This window comes from Callorhinus ursinus, unplaced genomic scaffold, assembly GCF_003265705.2.
Source record: "Callorhinus ursinus isolate GAN/ISIS: 27379988/994484 unplaced genomic scaffold, GSC_fseal_2.0 scaffold7, whole genome shotgun sequence".
NCBI classification, from domain to species: domain Eukaryota; kingdom Metazoa; phylum Chordata; class Mammalia; order Carnivora; family Otariidae; genus Callorhinus; species Callorhinus ursinus.
The window spans coordinates 58,931,042-58,950,764 of NW_027397069.1; the positions used below are offsets into that span (position 1 = coordinate 58,931,042).

Sequence of the window (19,723 nt, forward strand, 5' to 3'; positions counted from 1 at the left end):
TCATCCAAGCAACTTATTTAATTCCTGGCTGTGTGGTAACTAGCACTCCCCATCATCTGCTAACACAGCCAGCAGAAGAGGGGCCTTGGAACGAAAAGTTCTTTGAGATAATATTTGTTAAGGGTCAATATTATTGCACTCAGTGAGAACTTGATCTTGCAGTGCAATTTTAACAGTGTAAAGAAGAGTGATCAAGTCAATGTATATGCCACTGGAAATTAAGATTAATATTTCATCCTGTGATTTTAATAAACCATCATCTTTTAAAAATTAGACTTTAGGAATGACTTTCCAATTAAACTGTCTGGGTGCTGATGACTTTTGCCAACATTATACTCTATCTATCAAATGTTACAGAGTGTGCTATTTTGGATAGAACTATTAACGTTCACTTCTTATGAATGAGTTACTTGGCACAAAGCTCCCTGACTAATTTTTATTTTTTTTCATTTGATTCTTGTGGCAACCTAGAGTTTGACCATTTCCAGACATGGAATCAGCATCTTATTGCATTTTCTTGTTCACCATGGCCAGGCCTTCTTTGTCTGCTTGGAACTTCTCTCTAGAGTAACTGGTGCTAATGCAACAATGTCAATCATCCAGGTCCCCTACCTGTTCATTCTTGCAAAATTGAAGAATGCAGTGCCGTCAGTCTAACTTCTGGATATCATCTTAGTGAGCAGTTAATTTTCTTTCACTCTGTATCACAGTACTTTTTAAGGGATTTGTTTATACTAAAAGAAATAGATGTTAAATCTGGTACACTGCTCTTAAAGCAACCATGACACGACACAGGAGTTTACATGTCCTTACAGACGTTTGAAGTGTCTTCAACAAAACCAAGCGAGCCTTTAAATTCCAAATTTAAAGGGAAAGCATAAAATGCGAATTTTCTGGCAAAGGTAACACTGGTATAAATTTCTACTACTACTACTAAGTGGATAATAATGGGCAACAAGTATATATTTGGGGAGGTATTGGCAGCTGAAGACACAAAAGCAATTCTGCTGGGCTGTGTCAGATGGTAGGAGAAGGGAAGAATAGGGAGGAAAATGAATATGCTAAAAGAGAAATTATACATGGAATATTGCCTAAGGTGGGGACTAGTGTTGAGGTAAATCCCAGTGGAGTGAATTCTTCACTCACTGGGGCATCCAGCTTAAGCTATCCAAATTACATATTGCTTTATTGAAATAGGCAGTATATATATGCACTGTTTCTTATAGAAGTTGGCAGCATACACACGCACTAATGAAAACTATCTAGATTTACTTTGTTCCTTTGCAACTTTCATTTGAGCAAGGTTATATTCTACATGTGTTGAACTTAAGCTGTGAAGAAGTCGATTAGCTTGCTCAAGATTATTCAGTACAATCAGTGCTAACACTCAAGTATGTAGACCAGAACTATTCCATAAAAATATGTGAGCCACACATGTAATTTAAAATTTTTCTAGCAGCCATACTTCAAAAAGTAAAGAGAAACATGTGAAACTAATTTTAAGAATAGTTACTTAATCCAATATATCGAACATATTACATTTTAATATGCAATCAGTATAAAGTAATTTTTGAGACTTTTTTTTTTTTTTGCTACTAAGTCTTTGAAATCTGGTTTGTATTTTACAGGAACAACACATCTCAGTTTTGAACGCTCAATAACCACACATGGCTAGTGCTTACCATATTGGGCAGCACTGATTAGACTCTTCTACCCAAAGTCTTTAATTGGACCACATAGGTTGAAAACAGTAATCATTTTAAAATATTTTATAATCCAATATCTACCCTCCTTTATGTGGGATATGTGGTTTGTGCTCACTTCAAAGATTGAAAATTGGACTAGAGCTGTTAGAATACTATCTGAGGGCTACCACTGATGTGGATTTCCCACTGACTGAAATTTCTGTTGCTCCTCTTGTTTCCAGAAATATGTCTACATCATCAAGATGGTGGTGTTTGTGAATGTGTAAAGAAGGCTCATAAATCTCAATAGCTTGAAGTCTCAGTAAAGCATGGACTTAGCTACTCAGTGGAGAACACTGTTTAACAAGTTAGAATCTTTAGCCAAGGGATTAGCAGTAATAGCAGCCTACACATCCAGGAACACTTGGAAGAAAGAGACCTTGGCTTCTGTCCAATTACAAGCCTTTCTAAAGGCCTATGGGATCAGAGATGCACAAGGGAGACCCTGGAATGAGGTAGGGTCAATATTGGTCCACAAATTCTTTAATATTAAGGACAACTCTATGGGATATTTACAATAATAGAATTAGAAATTATCTAAATGACCAACAATAGAAAAATGGCTAAATAAGTTATGATGACACACAAGGTAAAATATTATGTAGCCATCAAAAGTCATGTATCTGTTTTCTTTGTCATGAGAAAATGCTCATAATGTTAAGTTAAAAAGCAGTATACAAGATGGTATAAATAACATTACACTGCTACTATTAAAAAATGTGTATGTACATTGGAAAACACTAGAAAATCTGTGCACAGTGATGGTGGAATAAGATTTTTTTTTTTTACATTTTTTTAGTTTCCCAGCTTTCCACTGTGCTATCATTACTTAAAAAAACAAAGAAACCAGGGAGTTTGGGTGGCTCAGTCAGTTAAGCATCTGCTTTCAGCTCAGGTCATGATCTCAGGGTCCTGGGATGTCCTAGGATCGAGCCCTGTGTCAGGCTCCCTGTTCAGCAGGGAGTCTCTTCTTCCTCTCCATCTGCCTCTCCTCCCCACTTGTGTTCTCTCTCTCTGTCTCAAATAAATAAATAAATAAAATCTTAAAAAAAAACAAAGAAACCACATTATTAAAAAAAAATAATTGACAAAGTTGACAAACTAAGAAGCAACATGCTCCAGGTAAGCTACACATTTTGGATCTTATTTCTTATAGAATGATTTAGAGTAACATATATGTGTAAAAGAATAAATCCAAGTACTAAGCATAAAATACTGGGATGGAAAGAGATGACTTCTAAAGTATATTCGTGCCCTAAAGTTCCATGTTTCTAAATCCCAACACACAGTAACAAGGAAGAAAAATTATTCCTCAAACCAAGCAACTAGGAAAAAACACGTTTACTTTCCCAAAATCATGGAAAATCATGTCTTCTTATAAGTAAATTACAATTTGATGTTTTCAGTGCAAACTTACTTGGGGTTGCATTTCTGTAGCTTATTTATTCTCTTTGAAGGATGTTATCAGTTGGTGTTTACCCAACAAGGTAAGAGCTAAGATTCTGACCTCACAAGACCAATAGCCAGGCTCCTGAAAAGTGGAATGAATTGAGGGCGTTCATTTGTATAAGAAGTTGTTTTCAAGAGAAAAGTCGCCACCAAAAATATCCAATAGTTTTAAAAAACTTGGTTTAACTTTAATGATTATTTTGCAGCACAAGTGCTTTTTATTGTACACCAAAACAATTTAAATTTTGATTTACAGAACACTGTTTTGTCACACAAAACAATGGAGGAGTATCATTTTTTAATTGATCTCTATTTTTCTTTTCCTGCTATTCATCTGCTTTTATATTTTAGAAACTATTAAAAATGATGTTAGCATTGAAGATTAGAAAAGTCCGTGTTTCTTTTTCTCAGCAAATAAAATTCTTAACTTTTATAAGAATGAGGATTGACTCTTAGAACTCTGCTTTGTTGGGAGTGTAAGTTCTGTGTCTGGTGTCCTCACCAGGGGCCTGGGACAGTCCCTGGCACAGAGTAGGTGTTCAGTTCATATTTCTTTAATGCACGAAGAAGGTGCAATGAATACGGTGAGAAAAGCAGAAATACTCTTGATATCAGCTAAAGTTATAGCTGTAGTCAAACTGCATAGAACTTCATAAAACTTCCTTTGCTATGAATACAGAACTATCTTGGATATTTCAGATGATTCCTTCAGTTTGGCAACTCTGTCTTATAAGTTAAATAATCTGAATGTGGGAGGTTAGGGAAGGTAGAGAATCTTTCTCAGAGAGTGTTAGAAACAGCTTTTCAGTCACAAAGAGAAAGGCAGGGACTTGCCAATGTTTTGTAGAAGTAGCTTTAGCCACTAAGAGCACACGAAGGAAAAAAAGTTCATCATGTTGTTTCTGGGGGAAGCAATTACCAGTGAGTAAAATTTGTTTGCACAGTGATCATCTTGATCTAAGGTGCCAAGTCTAGAAAAGGACTAGAAGAGAGAAAGTCACATCTATTAAATACTTGGCTGGGGGCGTGCGTTCTTGGCAGAGGACAAACAGACTGGGGGCAGCACTGGCTTCCTTCGGGATCTGTGGTCCAGTGGAGTGGGCAACCCAATCACAAAGCTGCCATGAAGACAACCCATATTGATGGTTTACCTTTACTCTTCCCCATTTTCCCATCCTAAGTTCGGAAATGTGAAAGTTTGCAAAACTCTTATGAAACCCTAAAGCAGAATCTGTTCACCAAGTATTTAGTTTGTTTTCCTTCAGGTGTAGCCTCATGAAATATGTTTTCATTTCGATCTGATCTGCAGGTACTCAGCTGAGTCTGTGGACCCCTGTCATGAAGGCACAGACTTGTATAATTTTATCAGCACGGGTGTAAGCGTAATCCGGCAGACATGTTCATGACCCGTTGGGCAGCATTACTGTCCTGAGAATGACAGACAAGTTCATTTGCCTTTCCTGCAGTTGTATCTGGGACCAAATCCATTCCTCACCTTCACCCAATCAAATGACATTTAATTCACTCAATTAAATATCCAGATAAGAATCATGATGTGGTGAAGAGCACAGCCTTAAAAGCGAATTGAATTTGGGCACATTATTTGAGTTCTCTTTGCTTCAGCCTCCTCATCTCTACAAGGGGCAGGGGGGACTTATAGTTATTTCATAATGTTCTTGTGAGGACAGAATTTGTAGAAATATGTAAAGTATTTAGAAGAATGGAGGGCACACAGTACAACATTTAAATAATTGTTAGCTATTACTATTATAATCATTATTCTTGTCATTGGTACAATTAGGTATTTTCTCTTCTTCTCTAGAATCCAAAACTAATGGGGAACATTAAGGAAATGTCTGAAAGAATTATATTTCTTCCACTTTAACTTACATTTTCTTCCTCCTCGCCTTTATTTAAGTAATGTGTGTGTTGGGGGGAGGTGGGGATTTAGGAGAATATCAAGAGCTAGGGGAGAAGTAAAAGTTTAAGCCCAAGGAACCAAGTAGGGGAAAAGGAGATGACCATCTCTGAGCTCCACTCTAAGAATGAGCAAACACGTCTTATTAGACTGTATTAATGTTGAGTTCACAATGAGGCTTTTAAAATTTTATAACAAGCTCCTGAAATGTCAATGATTTACACTGAATCTGGTCATCTCTTTGTATGTTGATCATCGCGGTGATGCTATTAAATTTATTTGCAACAATGCAAAAGCAAAACATCAAGAGGGTAACACAAACTCGTTAAAAATTGGATGGGATAATGCTTATATTCCTAGTGTTATTGTAACAGGAGCCTTTCAGGCGGGTAAATCTTAACTGAAAAACCTGCAGTTGCTCGTTTTCACCTAATGGAGCAGAGCCCCTAGCAGCTCAGCCACAGAAGGGCAGTGACTTTCTGAGCTGGCAGCGGTAATGGGAAGGAGAAGTACTGAAGTTAAACAATTAAATAGAGGACAATAATTTAAGAAAATACACATGCAGCAAAGTATCGTCAGTTTAGCTGAGCATTTTATGGTAAGATTTGGTCAGAGAGATGCACACATTAGAGGGACACGATTTGTATTCAAAATGCCCTTGAGACACTGGGGGAGGGGGCAGATGTAATAGGATAGGACTTCCGAGGGCAAGTGCAGGGTTTTCGTTAGACAAGGCTGTCTGGCTTGCAGATATAAAGATCAGAAAGTGCTACCATTTTGCAGAGAAGATGGAAAACATTTTCAAGGGCGAAAACAGACTAGAGACTAGATGAGAGCCACAGAAAAGCCCCATGGTACAAAGTGAATGATAAGAACTAAAACCGAGACTCCTGGGTGGCTCAGTCTGTTAAGCGTCTGCCTTCAGCTCAGGTCATGATCTCAGGGTCCTGGAATTCAAATTTAGGTCTGCATTTGCTGGATTCTAATAACCAAGCCCTTCCCACCATTCCACACTGTCTTCCTATTGCTGTTTGGGGATTTTTACTAATCCATGCAAATTTCTGAGTATTTTGCTGCTTTTAGAGGAGAAGGAGATAATGTCTCATTCCTTTGGAGTCCAGTAGTCCCCAGATGGAATGAATGGCTGCCCATTCTGCATCAGCACCAGCTGAACGTGTCAGGTCTCACAGCTCTGCCATGCGGTTAAACTGATACTCAGTTATCATCTCCCTTTCTTATGCTACTACTTGTTTTATACTTTAACACCACAGGGATATAGCACTGACAAAATCGGCCTCACCCTGGTTAAATCTTGAAAGACCTGATATATCCTGGGTACCATTCAACACTCTAATGTGTAAGCCAACCTATATGAACTCTTTGTTTAGTCCAGGTAGGACAGAGCATGGCTTTTAGTTCAAACAGTCACTACACTTCTCAACTACACCCAACATATTTTAGATTCTCTATCATGACTGCTAATGGAGACCTTGCTTCCTTATCATTTTGACAACTTTCTTGATGATAATAGGGGTGGGGATTTTGTGTGTGTATGTGTGTGTTGTGTATTTTAGATGTAAATGTCTGTGTAGTATGAAGAGGAGTCAGTAACTCTAGAGGAGAAGTAACAATAAGCTTTTAATGAAAATATTTTTGACTATGTTAGTGATGGAGAAATGAAGCAGACTGGGAGGGAATGGGGAAGAAACTAGGGAGCAGAAAAGGGGGTAAAAGGAGAGAAAGATAGAAGGTGGAAGAAGAAGAAAAGGAGAGAGAAAAATTGGTCTGACTCTAAGGATTATAAATCCTCACTTTAGACAGTTTATGACATATAGGAGGCATCTCTGTACATATACACAATAAATGATAATGTACACTTTGAAGAAAAATTAGTATTTAGATTTTTATAATACCAGAGTAGATTTGGAGTTTACGGCAACAATTATATAGTGACCTTTCGATACAAAGATGTTATGGGCCCACTGCTAAAAAAATGTGTCAAAATTTTGACACCTTCTTCCAGAAATAAACATGAATTTTCATACCACGCATGCCAGTTCCCTCCTGTGCCTAATGACCTTCACCACCAAGATGGAAGACTGGAGTTGGGATTTAGTCCACACCTGGATACCTGAACAAAACCGGCTGGTTTTCCTACCTGTCCATCGGTCCCGATGGTGCCTCCACAGTCAGTGAGAAGTTCTGACATGTCATAGTAGCTAACAAACTCCCACAAACAGGCCTCTAGGTTCAGGTTTCGATAGAAGCGTAATGTACTGGTGCCTCTGATAGATGAGCTGTACTGGTAGGGATGCGTCTCTCCAATTACTTCTGGATTTTTTGTAGCATCAGTTAAGAAACCATGGTGAGTCTTCACTTCAGTGTAATCCAGAAGGTTGGAGCACTGGTGGTTTCCAACTCTTGAGCCATCAGGACTGAGGGTGAGCTCAAAGTTGGAAAGCTCTTTAGTGGAGATCACAGGGAGCATGCCTGCAAGGAATTGTGATCATGTTGCCATTGTCACCAGCAAAGGATTTAGATCACTCATCATTTCTTTATCCTCAAGAGGACAAGTGTTATAAAATACTGTACAGCAGTGATTACTACCAACGTGGTGTCCCAGGGGTCCTCTGGCATTTTTCAGGAGATCTGTGACATTAAAGTTAATTTCATAATGATTCTAAGACATTATTTGACTTTTCCACCATTATCCTCTCAGTACAGTGGAGTTTTTGAGAGTCATCATATATTGCCATAGATTGAATGCAGAGGTACATAAAAGAATTCAGCTGTCTTTTATGAAGCCAGACATTAGAGGTATTTTCAAAAATGTAAGAAAAACACATTTTTTTTGACTTATAAGTTATAGCTATTTTTCTTAAAAGTATGTTTTTCCTGTGAATATGTAATGGATTGGTTATTTTTAAATGAATGAAAAAGTAAGTATTTAATATTTCCTCAGTTTTAATTTTAAATCCAGTTCATATTTATAGATATAACTCATAAAAACTATAGGTCTTTGAGATCCTAAATAATTTGTAAGGATGTCCTGAGACTAAAATGTTTGAAAAATACCACTCTACAGTGTAAGCTATGGTTTGGCAAACTTCCTGGCTAAAAGGTCAAATGGTAAATATTTAGGACTTGTGGGCCAGAAGGTCTGTGTCTCATGAAAGCTGCCACAGATGACATGCAAAATAATTCATATAACTGTGCAATAAGACTTTATCATGCACAATGGATTATGATTTTGTATAATTTTCGTGTTCCACGAAATCTTTTGTTTTTTTCTAAACATTTAAAAACATAAAAACCATTTTTTAGCTTGCAAGATCATATGAAAGCAGGCAAGTAAGCTGGATTTGGCACAGAAGCCAGAGTTTGTTGAGCCCTGGCATGGGCAATGCAGCAAAAAGGACCACGAGAGAGGTGTTCTCCTGGAATATCTCCCTCCTCTTATTCTCAGATTCTCCCAGAGCAAAACCCTGGCCTCACAAAAGAACTGGTCAGCTTCTACCATGTTCTGGCAGAGCTGTGTCTATTGACTATGTCAGGCAATGCAAAGTCAGCTGTAGGAGTAGCATGAGGGACCAGTCTTTCTATTAGGATCTGTTGGTGGGTTCCCCCCTTTGGCCCTTTGCTGATGGGTCCCCCTTTGGCCCTTTGCACCTCTGAGTCACACCTCCAACATGAGTCTAGAGATAGGCTGGCCATATGTGAGACCCACATTATGCTGTAAAGAGGTGCAGATTCCTGTCCACCCACCTCCCACCAACACAAATTTGGGTTTGCAATAAGCAGAAAAAGCAGAATTATATCTTTTTTCTGAGAAAGATAAATTCTACCGTATCATTCCTAATACTGCCTCATGTTTCTTCTCGCTTAGCTACTTAAAATATAACTAACTACCAAGTCATAAAGTTAATATTAACAATTTAGGTATAGAGTCAATTGAGAAGAACAGAACTTGAAGATGTTTTCTGTACTTGGGGAAATGTTGACAGTGTGGATAAAGTTATCGACTCACAAATTCTGGCCACACTTTCCTATCTGGAGAAAATGAACACCATTTATAAATTGGATTTATAAAATTCCAGCTATGAAATAGCAAATACATGTTGAAGGTGCTCAATGAGATACTGAAATACTTTACTGGAAGTCCAGGTTCAAGAGTTTTAAAGACGCAGTCATACCATTTCATAAGAGCTAGCACATGGACCAAAGTTTTGTTCCATCGTGTTTGGACAATGTATTAAATTTATTTAATATTAAAGAAGGCTTAAGTTGTCAGACTTTAAAAAACAGGATGGAAAGAAAGCAGAATCACTTGAAAGAAACAGAAAGACTTGAAGGTGACATTGCAAAATGAACATCTTATCATCTGCATGGAGATTTCAGGTATTCAGTGGCATAAACCAGGTAATGAGGAGCCCACACCACTCCCATGGATTTGCTTACCCAAGCCACCTACCATCTATGTGTGGCATCGTGACCGTGAGCTTGATGAGGTTTGTGTAGTCTGGGTCCTCGGGGCCCGTGTAGCGCAGCTTGGCTGAGAACGGCTCTGCCCCCACTGCCCCCGGCACCCGGGGCTGACACAGACCTCAGGGAAAAATGAACGTACTTATGCTCAAGGAACGTAATAGACAACACTGAAAGAATATTTTTAAGCTACGCACTATAATTTTTTTTTTTTAAGATTTTATTTATTTGACAGAGAGAGACACAGCGAGAGAGGGAACACAAGCAGGGGGAGTGGGAGAGGGAGAAGCAGGCTTCCAGCCGAGCAGGGAGCCCGATGGGGGGCTCGATCCCAGGATCCTGGGATCACTACCCGAGCCGAAGGCAGACGCTTAACGACTGAGCCACCCAGGCACCCCTGGGCACTATAGTTTTTTAAATAATAAAATTAAAACTTCTCTGTGGACTAAGGCATTGCTAAGAGCAGCTGTAAAAAAGCCAAAGACCCTGGCGTGAGAAGTAAGTGCAGAAGACAGTTTAGTAGCTACTTCTTTACATTTCAGGTAGTTTATAAAGTTTGAGAAATAACAGTTATTGTTCAATGTACTTTAATACGTGCTGGACATTCTAGGTTATAATCATATTTACAAAATCGTTCTAATATAAAATGTGGACAGATACAGTAAAAAAGGACTAAAAACCAGCAGGAAAAAAGTAACTGTGGTTTAATTAAGTGAATTGGATGCTTATTCTAGAATAATGTGCATGACTAGTCATAAAGTATCATTATTTATAACCAAATAAACTAAAAACGTGCTCATTTGTAAAACAAAAACTAAAGTCTCCTTAGAATCAGAGAACTATATACAGTAGAGTTTTCTCTCTATATGTAACTTCTTTCGGTATGTGTATTATAAATTTTAATTTATAATATACATACTGATACAAAACATACTGATACTGATATACCCATATACATATGGAAACACATGATAAGATTATTTTCTATCATCTATCTCTTAGTGATTCTCAAGCATTTTGACATGAAAATCTGCCCCCAATATTTCCTTTAAAAGAATTGTGATGAATTTTCATTTTAATATTATGAAAGGGACTAAGATGCTGGTTTATAATTTTAAGGGCACTAGGCAATATATAATCTCTTTTCTATTTGTACAAAACAAAGGAAATAGACAAGTATTTATTAGAATAGCAATAAAATCAGAGGCAGGCTCCAGCATCTGGGCTATTTTATTAATAGGGGGACTCATTTTAAGGCGTTGTTTAATTTTTTTTCCTTTTGGTACCAATGTAATAGTTTGGTCTTAATAATCATGTATTTTAATCTTAACAAAAGAGCATGTTTACTATATATGACATCAATAAATATTCATCCTGAGTATATGAAGGTGGTACATATAACCTTTCTTTATGCAACAAATACACTTCTGAACCACTGGATGCAGATAAAGTTTTAAAAATAGAATCTTAAAAACAGACTGTTATTTTTAAAATCTAACTTAAAAGTTCCCAGGCAGAGTGAAGGATGAGTTCATAAATTGGATTTTTTGTCTTTTCAGTGTTGCTCCAGCTACATTCTATTCTCCACCTGCCATGTGTCTGGGCCCCAGCCCCGGACACAACCTCCCTTATAATCACAAGCTGTGGCCACTTTGGATACCTTTCCACCTGCACTGACATTCCTCTGTCCCCGTCCCCAGCAAATTCCTACTGCTGCGACAACCAACTCATCACATAGGAGCCACATTGTCCAGATCTGACCTTTGCATACCATCCTGCTTCATCTCCTCTCCACTCTCCCTCTCACCTGCTTCCCCCTTTCTCTGCTTGTAGTTTCCAGAATATTGCATGTTCTTCCATGCTTCTGAGTCATTGCTCATGCTTTTGTTTTTCTCTGCTGTTTTCAAGACTCCTGTTTCCTGACCCACTCAGGATAGAACTAGTCACATTCACTGTGCCTTGTCCAGACTAAAATTTATATGTGTCCTTAGCTTGAGTGTGAACTCATCGAGAACAAGAGTCTTGCTTCCTTTTTCTGAGTGCCAGCAGAAAGCATAGTCTGGCATATAATAGGTGATCAAAAAAAAATGTGGAATGAATAAATATTTATTTTCTAATGAATATTTTTGTGAAAGTGGATGTCATTTTTTAAGTACTTGATGAGTATTAAGGAATATATGGGGGGCATTTGGGAGAACTAATAACCAGAGATCAGATATTGATAATATTCCATGGTATTTCAGTGGTCTTCATGTGAAAATGGCAGCGCATTACCTTCTTCTCTGCCGATGGTGACAATAGGGCTCATCAGCTCCAGGCCCTCATTGCCATTGGTATTCACAGCGCGGGCCGCACACTGCACCCTGGAGCCGGGCTGGAAGTATATGGAATCCAAGGTGATCATCTTGGATGATGTAAAAAAGGTGTCAAAGTCCACTTCTCTCATGGGGCTGGTGACGCCATCGGGGCCAGTGGGTGCGCTAATTAGCCATCGGTACCGGGTCAAGGTGTCGTTGATGTTCTCACTTGCACAAATAGAGCCTGTTTTGTCATAGTCTGAGTATTTAGGATTGCAAGCCTACAGGAAACAAATAACTGTCAGGACCACAGTACAGAACAATGTGGAAGTTACGACTCTCAAGCTCTCTAGCCTAGTGCTTTCCCTGATGCTTTTTTCCATTGCTACATGCTATTCATGCAACCTTCACATTTCTTTTTTTTTTTTTAAGATTTTATTTATTTATTTGAGAGAGAGAGAAGCAGCATGAGAGGGGAGAGGGTTAGAGGGAGAAGCAGGCTCCCTGCTGAGCCGGGAGCCCGATGTGGGACTGGATCCCAGGATTTCGGGATCATGACCTGAGCCGAAGGCAGTCGCTTAACCAACTGAGCCACCCAGGCACCCACAACCTTCACATTTCTATTCTAGTCCTAACAGTGTTCATGGACTCTGATTTCAAACAGCCCCCTGCCCAGTTCCACTCTAACTTGATGCGTATAAACTTGTTATTCTTTGCATCATCTTAGGAATCTCCGAGATCCCAAATCATTCTTGTTTTTCTCCCTCCCTCCCTCCTTCCCTCTTCTGTCTCACCTTGCCCCCCAAGTAGGTCAGTGACCTTGGCTGATTCTTCTTTTGCAATGTTCAAGTGGGTGCCTTCCTTCCCATTCCCAGCACCACCTCTCATCTCATTTGGGGTCTTGCTAGTCAAGGGACACACTGCTATGAGGTGACACCCCCTCTTCTCACACCGTACTTCTGCCCAAGAACCCCCCTGCTACCCACCCCACCAATGAAGCCCAGTCTTTAACATCACATGTAAAGACCTCTATAACTTGGCACCAAATTATTATTTCTGCCTTGTTAATTCAGTAAATATTTATTATGTGCCTATTAGACATAGGTCATGATACCAAGGCTGTTGTTATATAAAAATAAGTACCTCCCAGTTTTGCTCACAAGGAACTTAGAATTTAAAGTCAAGAAAAGGCAAGTACAAAAGTAGTAACAATATGCCATTTTTTAATACTATTCTTTAGATGTCACTTGTGTTGTAATCGCTTCTTCCTGGAACGGCCTCCCCTTGTCTAACTCTTATCTTCAACTGTTGAAATTCCACTTAAGCAGCCCAAGCCTCGCCTCACACATGGAGCTGCATCTCTAGCTGGCTGGTGACATTCTCATGGTAATGATCACATCTTGCCCTCTGGTAGAATGACTGATTCCTATATATTTTTCTCTTCCTTATTTTTAAGTTCCTTGAGTGCAGAGTTCAACCCTTATTTATTTTTCTATCAATGGCAGACCCTGAGATAACACGAGATAACACACTGTGTACACATCAGTTAATAAACCTCTGTTGGATAAGGAAGAAAAATGGGAGCTTTATTTGATTAATGTGATATTTTCGTATCCAAAGTTCAAAGCTTATACCTTGTAGTATTCCCACTTTCCTTTCTTCATGGCAAAGTCAATGCTATATCGATTAACATCTGTAATTATTTTAACTAGCTATTTTACAATTTTTCTCGATTTTGTCAATTTCCTACTCACTGTGATACAGACGACAGGATAGCCAGACATCGGTCCAGCACTATCTCTAGCTCTGGAAGTGTCATCATACATCAATAATGACACAATTTGAGGGACAGAAGGAAAAGTGACATCTGCCATGCTGTTCATTTCTTCTATATACACAATGGCTTTGGTCACCTACAAGGAAAAGATAATTATCTGTGATTATTGAAATATTTGGATCTAGGAGATTCTATTGTATAGTAGGATACACATGATGCTTGACAAGCCCCTGGCTTCATTACGATGAAAACTGTCACATGCAGAGCCCCAGCAGGGCGACAGGCTTTTTGTGGTTTGTTCTAGGTGACCCTGACAAACTTGGCCATGTCTTATGGCGCTTGGGGAGGGTACATGAGCCCAGGGCAGCCTGGGTTGGCCAGTGGCCCATGAGGTATTTGGGTTCTATTTTTTTTTCCTCCAAATTGTGATGATAGTGGCTGAATCTGTCTTGGGTTATGGCATGGAAGATTCATGAAAAAGCCAGTTAGTTGCTAGGGAGAGGAATGCTGAGTGACAGGCTAAGAAAAAGCAGATCCTAGGGGTCATGTGATAGCATAGCCATGCTGACGGGGATGCCAGCGAAAATCAAGCCTCTCAATGAGCAGAGATCATTAAGGAGGGCACTTGATGTAATGAGCACTGGGTGTTATATGCAACTGATGAATCACTAAATTCTACTCCTGAAATGAATAATGCACTATATGTTAACTAAATTGGCTTTAAATACAAATTTAAAAAAAATAAATGAGCAGAGACCAGAAGCAAAGCCTGAAACCCAGGCAGAGTGAGACACTGAGTCACAGACAGGAGAGGAGTCTAGGAACATCTCTTGGTAAGGTGCCAAGACACCTTGCTGATAAATTTGTCTTAGCTCCTGAATAACCTTCTAATATCTTATATATCACAGTTTCCAAATCTGTATCTACTTGCATTTGTAAAAAGCTGTTATCACTTAAAGCAATTTGAATGAATCTCTGTTCCTTTCACCCCAGAGTTTAATACAGTGCTCTATAAAAATAACACTAAATCATTTTTAATGTCATCAAGACTTATAAAAAATATGTGTTAAAGGTTTTCTGCCCATACTTCTTGAATTTTAAATATGACTTAAAAAAAAAAAGGTAAGCACTGTAGCAGGAATACCATTGAGTAGTAAAGATTACAAAATGATAAGAAATACTTAAGGGAAAAAAATCTCCCCAATTTGATCTCATACCAATAGTAAAACAAATAATAAAAGAACTAGAGTAAATTTAAGCATAGATATAATAAACACTGGTCTGTGCCTAAAATTATTTAGTTTTAAAAAATTATTTAATGTTTAAAGGTGAAAATTCTGTGGAAAATCTTTACCTTGAAGAAAATCTGGTTGATGACACAATATGAATTTAATAAGCACAGAACATCAGTATTAGGACCATAACATTTGGTCACTGAGGCTCTGGACATCAATTGATAAAGCTAGGACTAGCAGTGGGAATTTTGAGGGTTAGCAAACTGTGTTGTGGATTAAAATGTATGTTTTAATGAGCGGTAGCCCTGAATTCATAATCTCATCTTTGTGTCGAGATGATGCCTTCTCTCTGGAAATAAATCTCAAATTCAGTGGTTGCCAACTGATATGAGAAAACTAAGTGGGCTGATGTGGGGCTCAGTGACTCTAGTCCCTGAGTTTCTATACACATGATTTTTCAAAGAAAGAGTAATAGGAACAAAATTTATGAGGTGAAAAAGGGATTGTGCACATCAACTTTATAAAGGCTTGCACAAAATCCCAGTAGTCTATTGTACACTGTGTGATGCTTATATGCATTTTCCCCAATTAAAATGCTGGCCCTGAATTTTTTTTTTAAGATTTTATCATTCATTTGAGAGAGGGAGAGGGGAGCACAGAGGGAGAGGGAGAAGGAGAAGCAGACTCCCCGCTGAGCAGAGAGCCTGATGTGGGGCTTGATCCCAGGACCCTGAGATCATGATCTGAGCCAAAGGCAGGTGCTTAACTGCCCAGGCACCCCAGCTGGCCCTGAATTTCTATCCATATCTTAGTACGTACCTGCGTCTCTGCTACCATGTTCTCATCGGGTTTTAGGTGAACAGTGAAGGCCTCTCTCATCTCTCTGATCCCGTCGAAGATTACTTCAATGTTAACAATATGCTGGGTTTCTCCCTCCTTAAACTCAATTTCTACAAATGCAAAAACCACAGATTTAAGTCTTTTACATAGGAACACGTGAAATTTTTGTCAAGCTTTCTTGACAGTGACTCACAATGAGGAAAACATCGTACACTGTGGCCCAGTATATTTGTGTATGCACGCATGCGTGTGTGCATGTGTGCGTGTGTAGGTGTGTGTGTGAATAAAATGGAATCCTGAGTTTGAAAAACATCACTTATTTTTACTGTACACTTTGAATATTTTCCATTCTATTCCATTTCATCTGAAGAAAATTCTAATCAGAAGCTACTAAATTAATTTGTTGACTGACAGTTCGAAAAAACACTTAGTTGTGGAACAGATCAATAGTTCTAATACTGAGGCATAACCAGATAAACCGGCCTCTAATTTCCAAAATTTCTGAATCTATAGGACACAGGTTAGGTGACTACAATTGGAGGTATTATGAAGTGTGAGAGGCATTTGCATTATGTATATATGGATAATTAAAGGTGGATATAAAATTGTTGAGCTTTTTAATATTATATCAAATTATATCTTAAAAAGACTTTTTTCTGTTGTTGATGTTAATCTTGGAAACTTAAAAAACTTTTTTTCGATGAATGTGGAATGCTATGCTTCCCTTAATCCTGTCTCTCCTCACTAAAAAAATTTGCTTCATTGTAATGAAAATTAAACTCAATTATGAAAATACCCTTTTTAAACGATTCATTTGAAAAGTCTTAAAACATTAAAAATTAATTGATTTTATTGAACTCAAGAGTCAGCAGCTGCCCATACCATGAGATTTGGATAAACTTTTTTGTTGGTTTTACTATACCTCTTGAGAAACTGGCTCAGGAGAAAAATTAAAAAAATATAATGCATAATTGTTCTAATTAGAGAAGATAGCAGATGTTGTTTCTGATGGAACTGAAGTTCAATCATTTTAATTCTCAGTTATAAATTCTTTAAAATGTGGCAGAAGAAAATGTGTCTCCAATGTGTTTTTCTTCTGCTACTTCTATTTTTTTGTCAATTATGAAAAAGACTTTTTTTCTTTAAAATTGAGTAAGCCAGATTCCTCTTAAAAATGAGTTCTGGGGGCACCTGGGTGGCTCAGTCGTTAAGCGTCTGCCTTCAGCTCAGGTCATAATTCCGGGGTCCTGGGATCGAGCCCCACATCAGGCTCCCTGTTCGGCGGGAGGCCTGCTTCTCCCTCTCCCTCTCCCCCTACTTGTGTTCCTTCTCTGGCTGTGTCTCTCTCTCTGTCAAATGAATAAATAAAATCTTTAAAAAAAAATAAAAAAAAAATAAAATGAGTTCTCTTTCTAGATATAGCCATTTTCCACCTTAGGCTTAGTGTGTTCTTAGGGTCTATTAGTCTTAGATTTCTCATACCCAGAGAGAATTTAGGGTTCTTGTATCAGAGAATGAAAACAGCTGATCATTTCCAGCCCACCAATTTGTTCGGTCTGACCTGTGTGACATTTCATTAGAAAATTAGTTTCTCGGGCTACCTGGGCGGCTCAGTCAGTTAAGTGTCTGACTCTTGATTTTGGCTCAGGTCATGATCTCAGGGTCGTGAGACTGAGCCCAGTGCTGGGCTCTGCGCTAGGCATGAACCTGCTTACGATTCACTCTCTTCTCTGCCTCTCCTCCCCATTCGTGCACCCTCTCCCTCTTAAAAAAAATAAAAATAAAAACAAAAGAGTATTAGTTTCTAAAACCAAAAATATCTGGGGATTTCATTGGAAAACACAGGTATTTTTTTTTTTTTTAAAGTTCTTCTGTACTTTCCTGCCTGGCTAAAGGCAGCTGGCTCTGACAGTACAGGGTTTTCTCAGCAGTGAATGGACTTTCTGGTCCAGTAATGTTCCCATCTTGTCATTTTCCCCTCATATTTCCCTCATTCATTGCTTGTTTTAGCCCTGTAAGCATTCAAGTTTTATAACCCCCAGAATTACAGAAACCCAATTTCTAAGAAGTTAAAAGCTTATTTATTTTAAATATTTATTTATTTACTAAAGATTTAATTTATTTGTTTATGTGAGAGAGAGAGAGAGAGCTAGAGCATGGGGGGTGTGGGGTGGGGTGACAAGGAGACCCCCCACTGAGTGAGGAGCCCAACTCCGGGCTTGATCCCAGGACCCTGAGATCATGACCTGAGCCGAAACCAAGAGTCAGACGCTCAACGCTCAATGGACTGAGCCACCCAGGCACCCCTTAAATATTTAAATTGTTGTTTTCTTACAGTATACATGCTAGATGATATATAATTAAGTTTCCTCAATTATTTTAGTCTTTATCTGTCATTTTAGATATTTTTAGCACAAAAAATATTTTAAGTTTTCTTCTATCTTTATTATTTCTGTTTATTTGTAAGGGACTGACCTCAATTTTGACCATAAGGGAGAAATTAGAATATGGGTCAGAAGAGATTAAATTTTTATCATGAGCATTATAAACAGCATGTTTACATTTATGGGATAAAAGAGACACAGGCTGATTTACTGTCATTTAACCTTTTCCTGACTTCATTGGTCAGTTTACCACAGAGGTATAATTTTTATTTGTGCTTCAGCAAAAAGAATTATTTTGTTTCTAAGAAAAACATTTTCTCTTAAAGGTCATATTGTCCATCTTTAGAAGATGTTTCCTTCATGTAAAACCTGCTCTTGCTCATTATAGAAAGACTTGTTTTAGATTTTTCTAATTTAGTAGCTAATCAGTATTTTTTCCTCTCCTTTTGGGTTATATGTGATTTATTTCAAATATATTGTCATTCTCTGCATAGAGAATAATCTGAGGATAACTTTGAAGCTCTGCAGTAGTCAAACTTTTTACCATAGATGCAAAGAAAACAAGTTCCTTTTTTTCTCTTGTCTCATCAACTTTATTACAAACTTAGTAAAACCTATCCATCACTTTCTAAACTTTGTTTTTCACAAGTCTCGAGATCAAGATGAATGCCTGAAGCTCTATGATCAAGAACTAAAGATTGTTGGTAGTAAGAAGTAGGAAACTAGACACAAAGTGAATAAGCAACTACATAATTTATAAACTTAACTTTACACATCAATTTACATCTATTCTGTCAGCAGATAATTCATAGAGAGAGAGCGAAGAACTGACTTGTATTAATTCCTCATAAAAATAAATGGTGAAATGGTCCAAAAGGAGGGGGATGGATGAAAAGCACCTATAAGGAAATCCTAAAGGCCCAGAAAATTCATAGTCTTTTTGTGTGGCATTCCACCAGCCTTTTACTGACCTCCATTAACACAAAATTTTCTACCTTGAAGTTTTAGATCATTGGTGTTCCATAGACTAGAAAGCTATCTCAGCTACCATGTATATTTTGTGTACTAGTGTACTAGAATATTCTAGAATAGATATTATTTAGTATCCGATTACCATAATGAAGGTAAAACCTATTAAAAGTAAAAGTAGACTCAGAACAGAAGGTCATCTAGTCTACTCAAAATTTCCCTAAGTGCTCATGCATAAACCCCGTAAGTCAAAAAGGAAAATTCTGGAACTAAATTCTACTGCCATTATTTTTCTGATGGAGATTAATGTAAAGGAATATGCCTATTTTTATTTCAGTTGGATATTTCTCTTCTTTTCTCAAGAGTGTGAGCATCACCCCCCTGGGGGCAGGCCCCGGGAACTCCCATACCTTCTGACACAGGGTGATAGTCTTTTCCAGAGGTGGCGGAGCCATCCTTGGTGTGGACTCTCACGATGGAAACCTTTGAAGTATCTCCTTGGCGAATCACTGGAATTTTTACAACCACTGACTGTCCCGGTTCTTTGGGTTCACTGACGCTGAATTTAGTTTCTCCAAATTTAATAACAGTCTCTAAAATTGTGGGAAACGTGGACAAATTAAAATG

At 38.1% G+C, this 19,723-nt stretch overlaps 1 protein-coding gene across 1 annotated transcript in view; it reads right to left on the reverse strand.

The window, feature by feature from the left end:
• The window catches only part of FREM2 (FRAS1 related extracellular matrix 2), a 155,498-nt gene that overhangs the window by 9,060 nt on the left and 126,715 nt on the right, over positions 1-19,723 (reverse strand). The window contains exons 11-16 of the mRNA XM_025874881.2: positions 19,507-19,689; positions 15,723-15,853; positions 13,646-13,804; positions 11,869-12,172; positions 9,584-9,715; positions 7,271-7,602 (exon numbers count right to left, since the gene is read on the reverse strand). Of these exons, the coding sequence (XP_025730666.1) occupies positions 7,271-7,602; positions 9,584-9,715; positions 11,869-12,172; positions 13,646-13,804; positions 15,723-15,853; positions 19,507-19,689 (1,241 nt within the window). The remainder of the gene's footprint in view (positions 1-7,270; positions 7,603-9,583; positions 9,716-11,868; positions 12,173-13,645; positions 13,805-15,722; positions 15,854-19,506; positions 19,690-19,723) is intronic.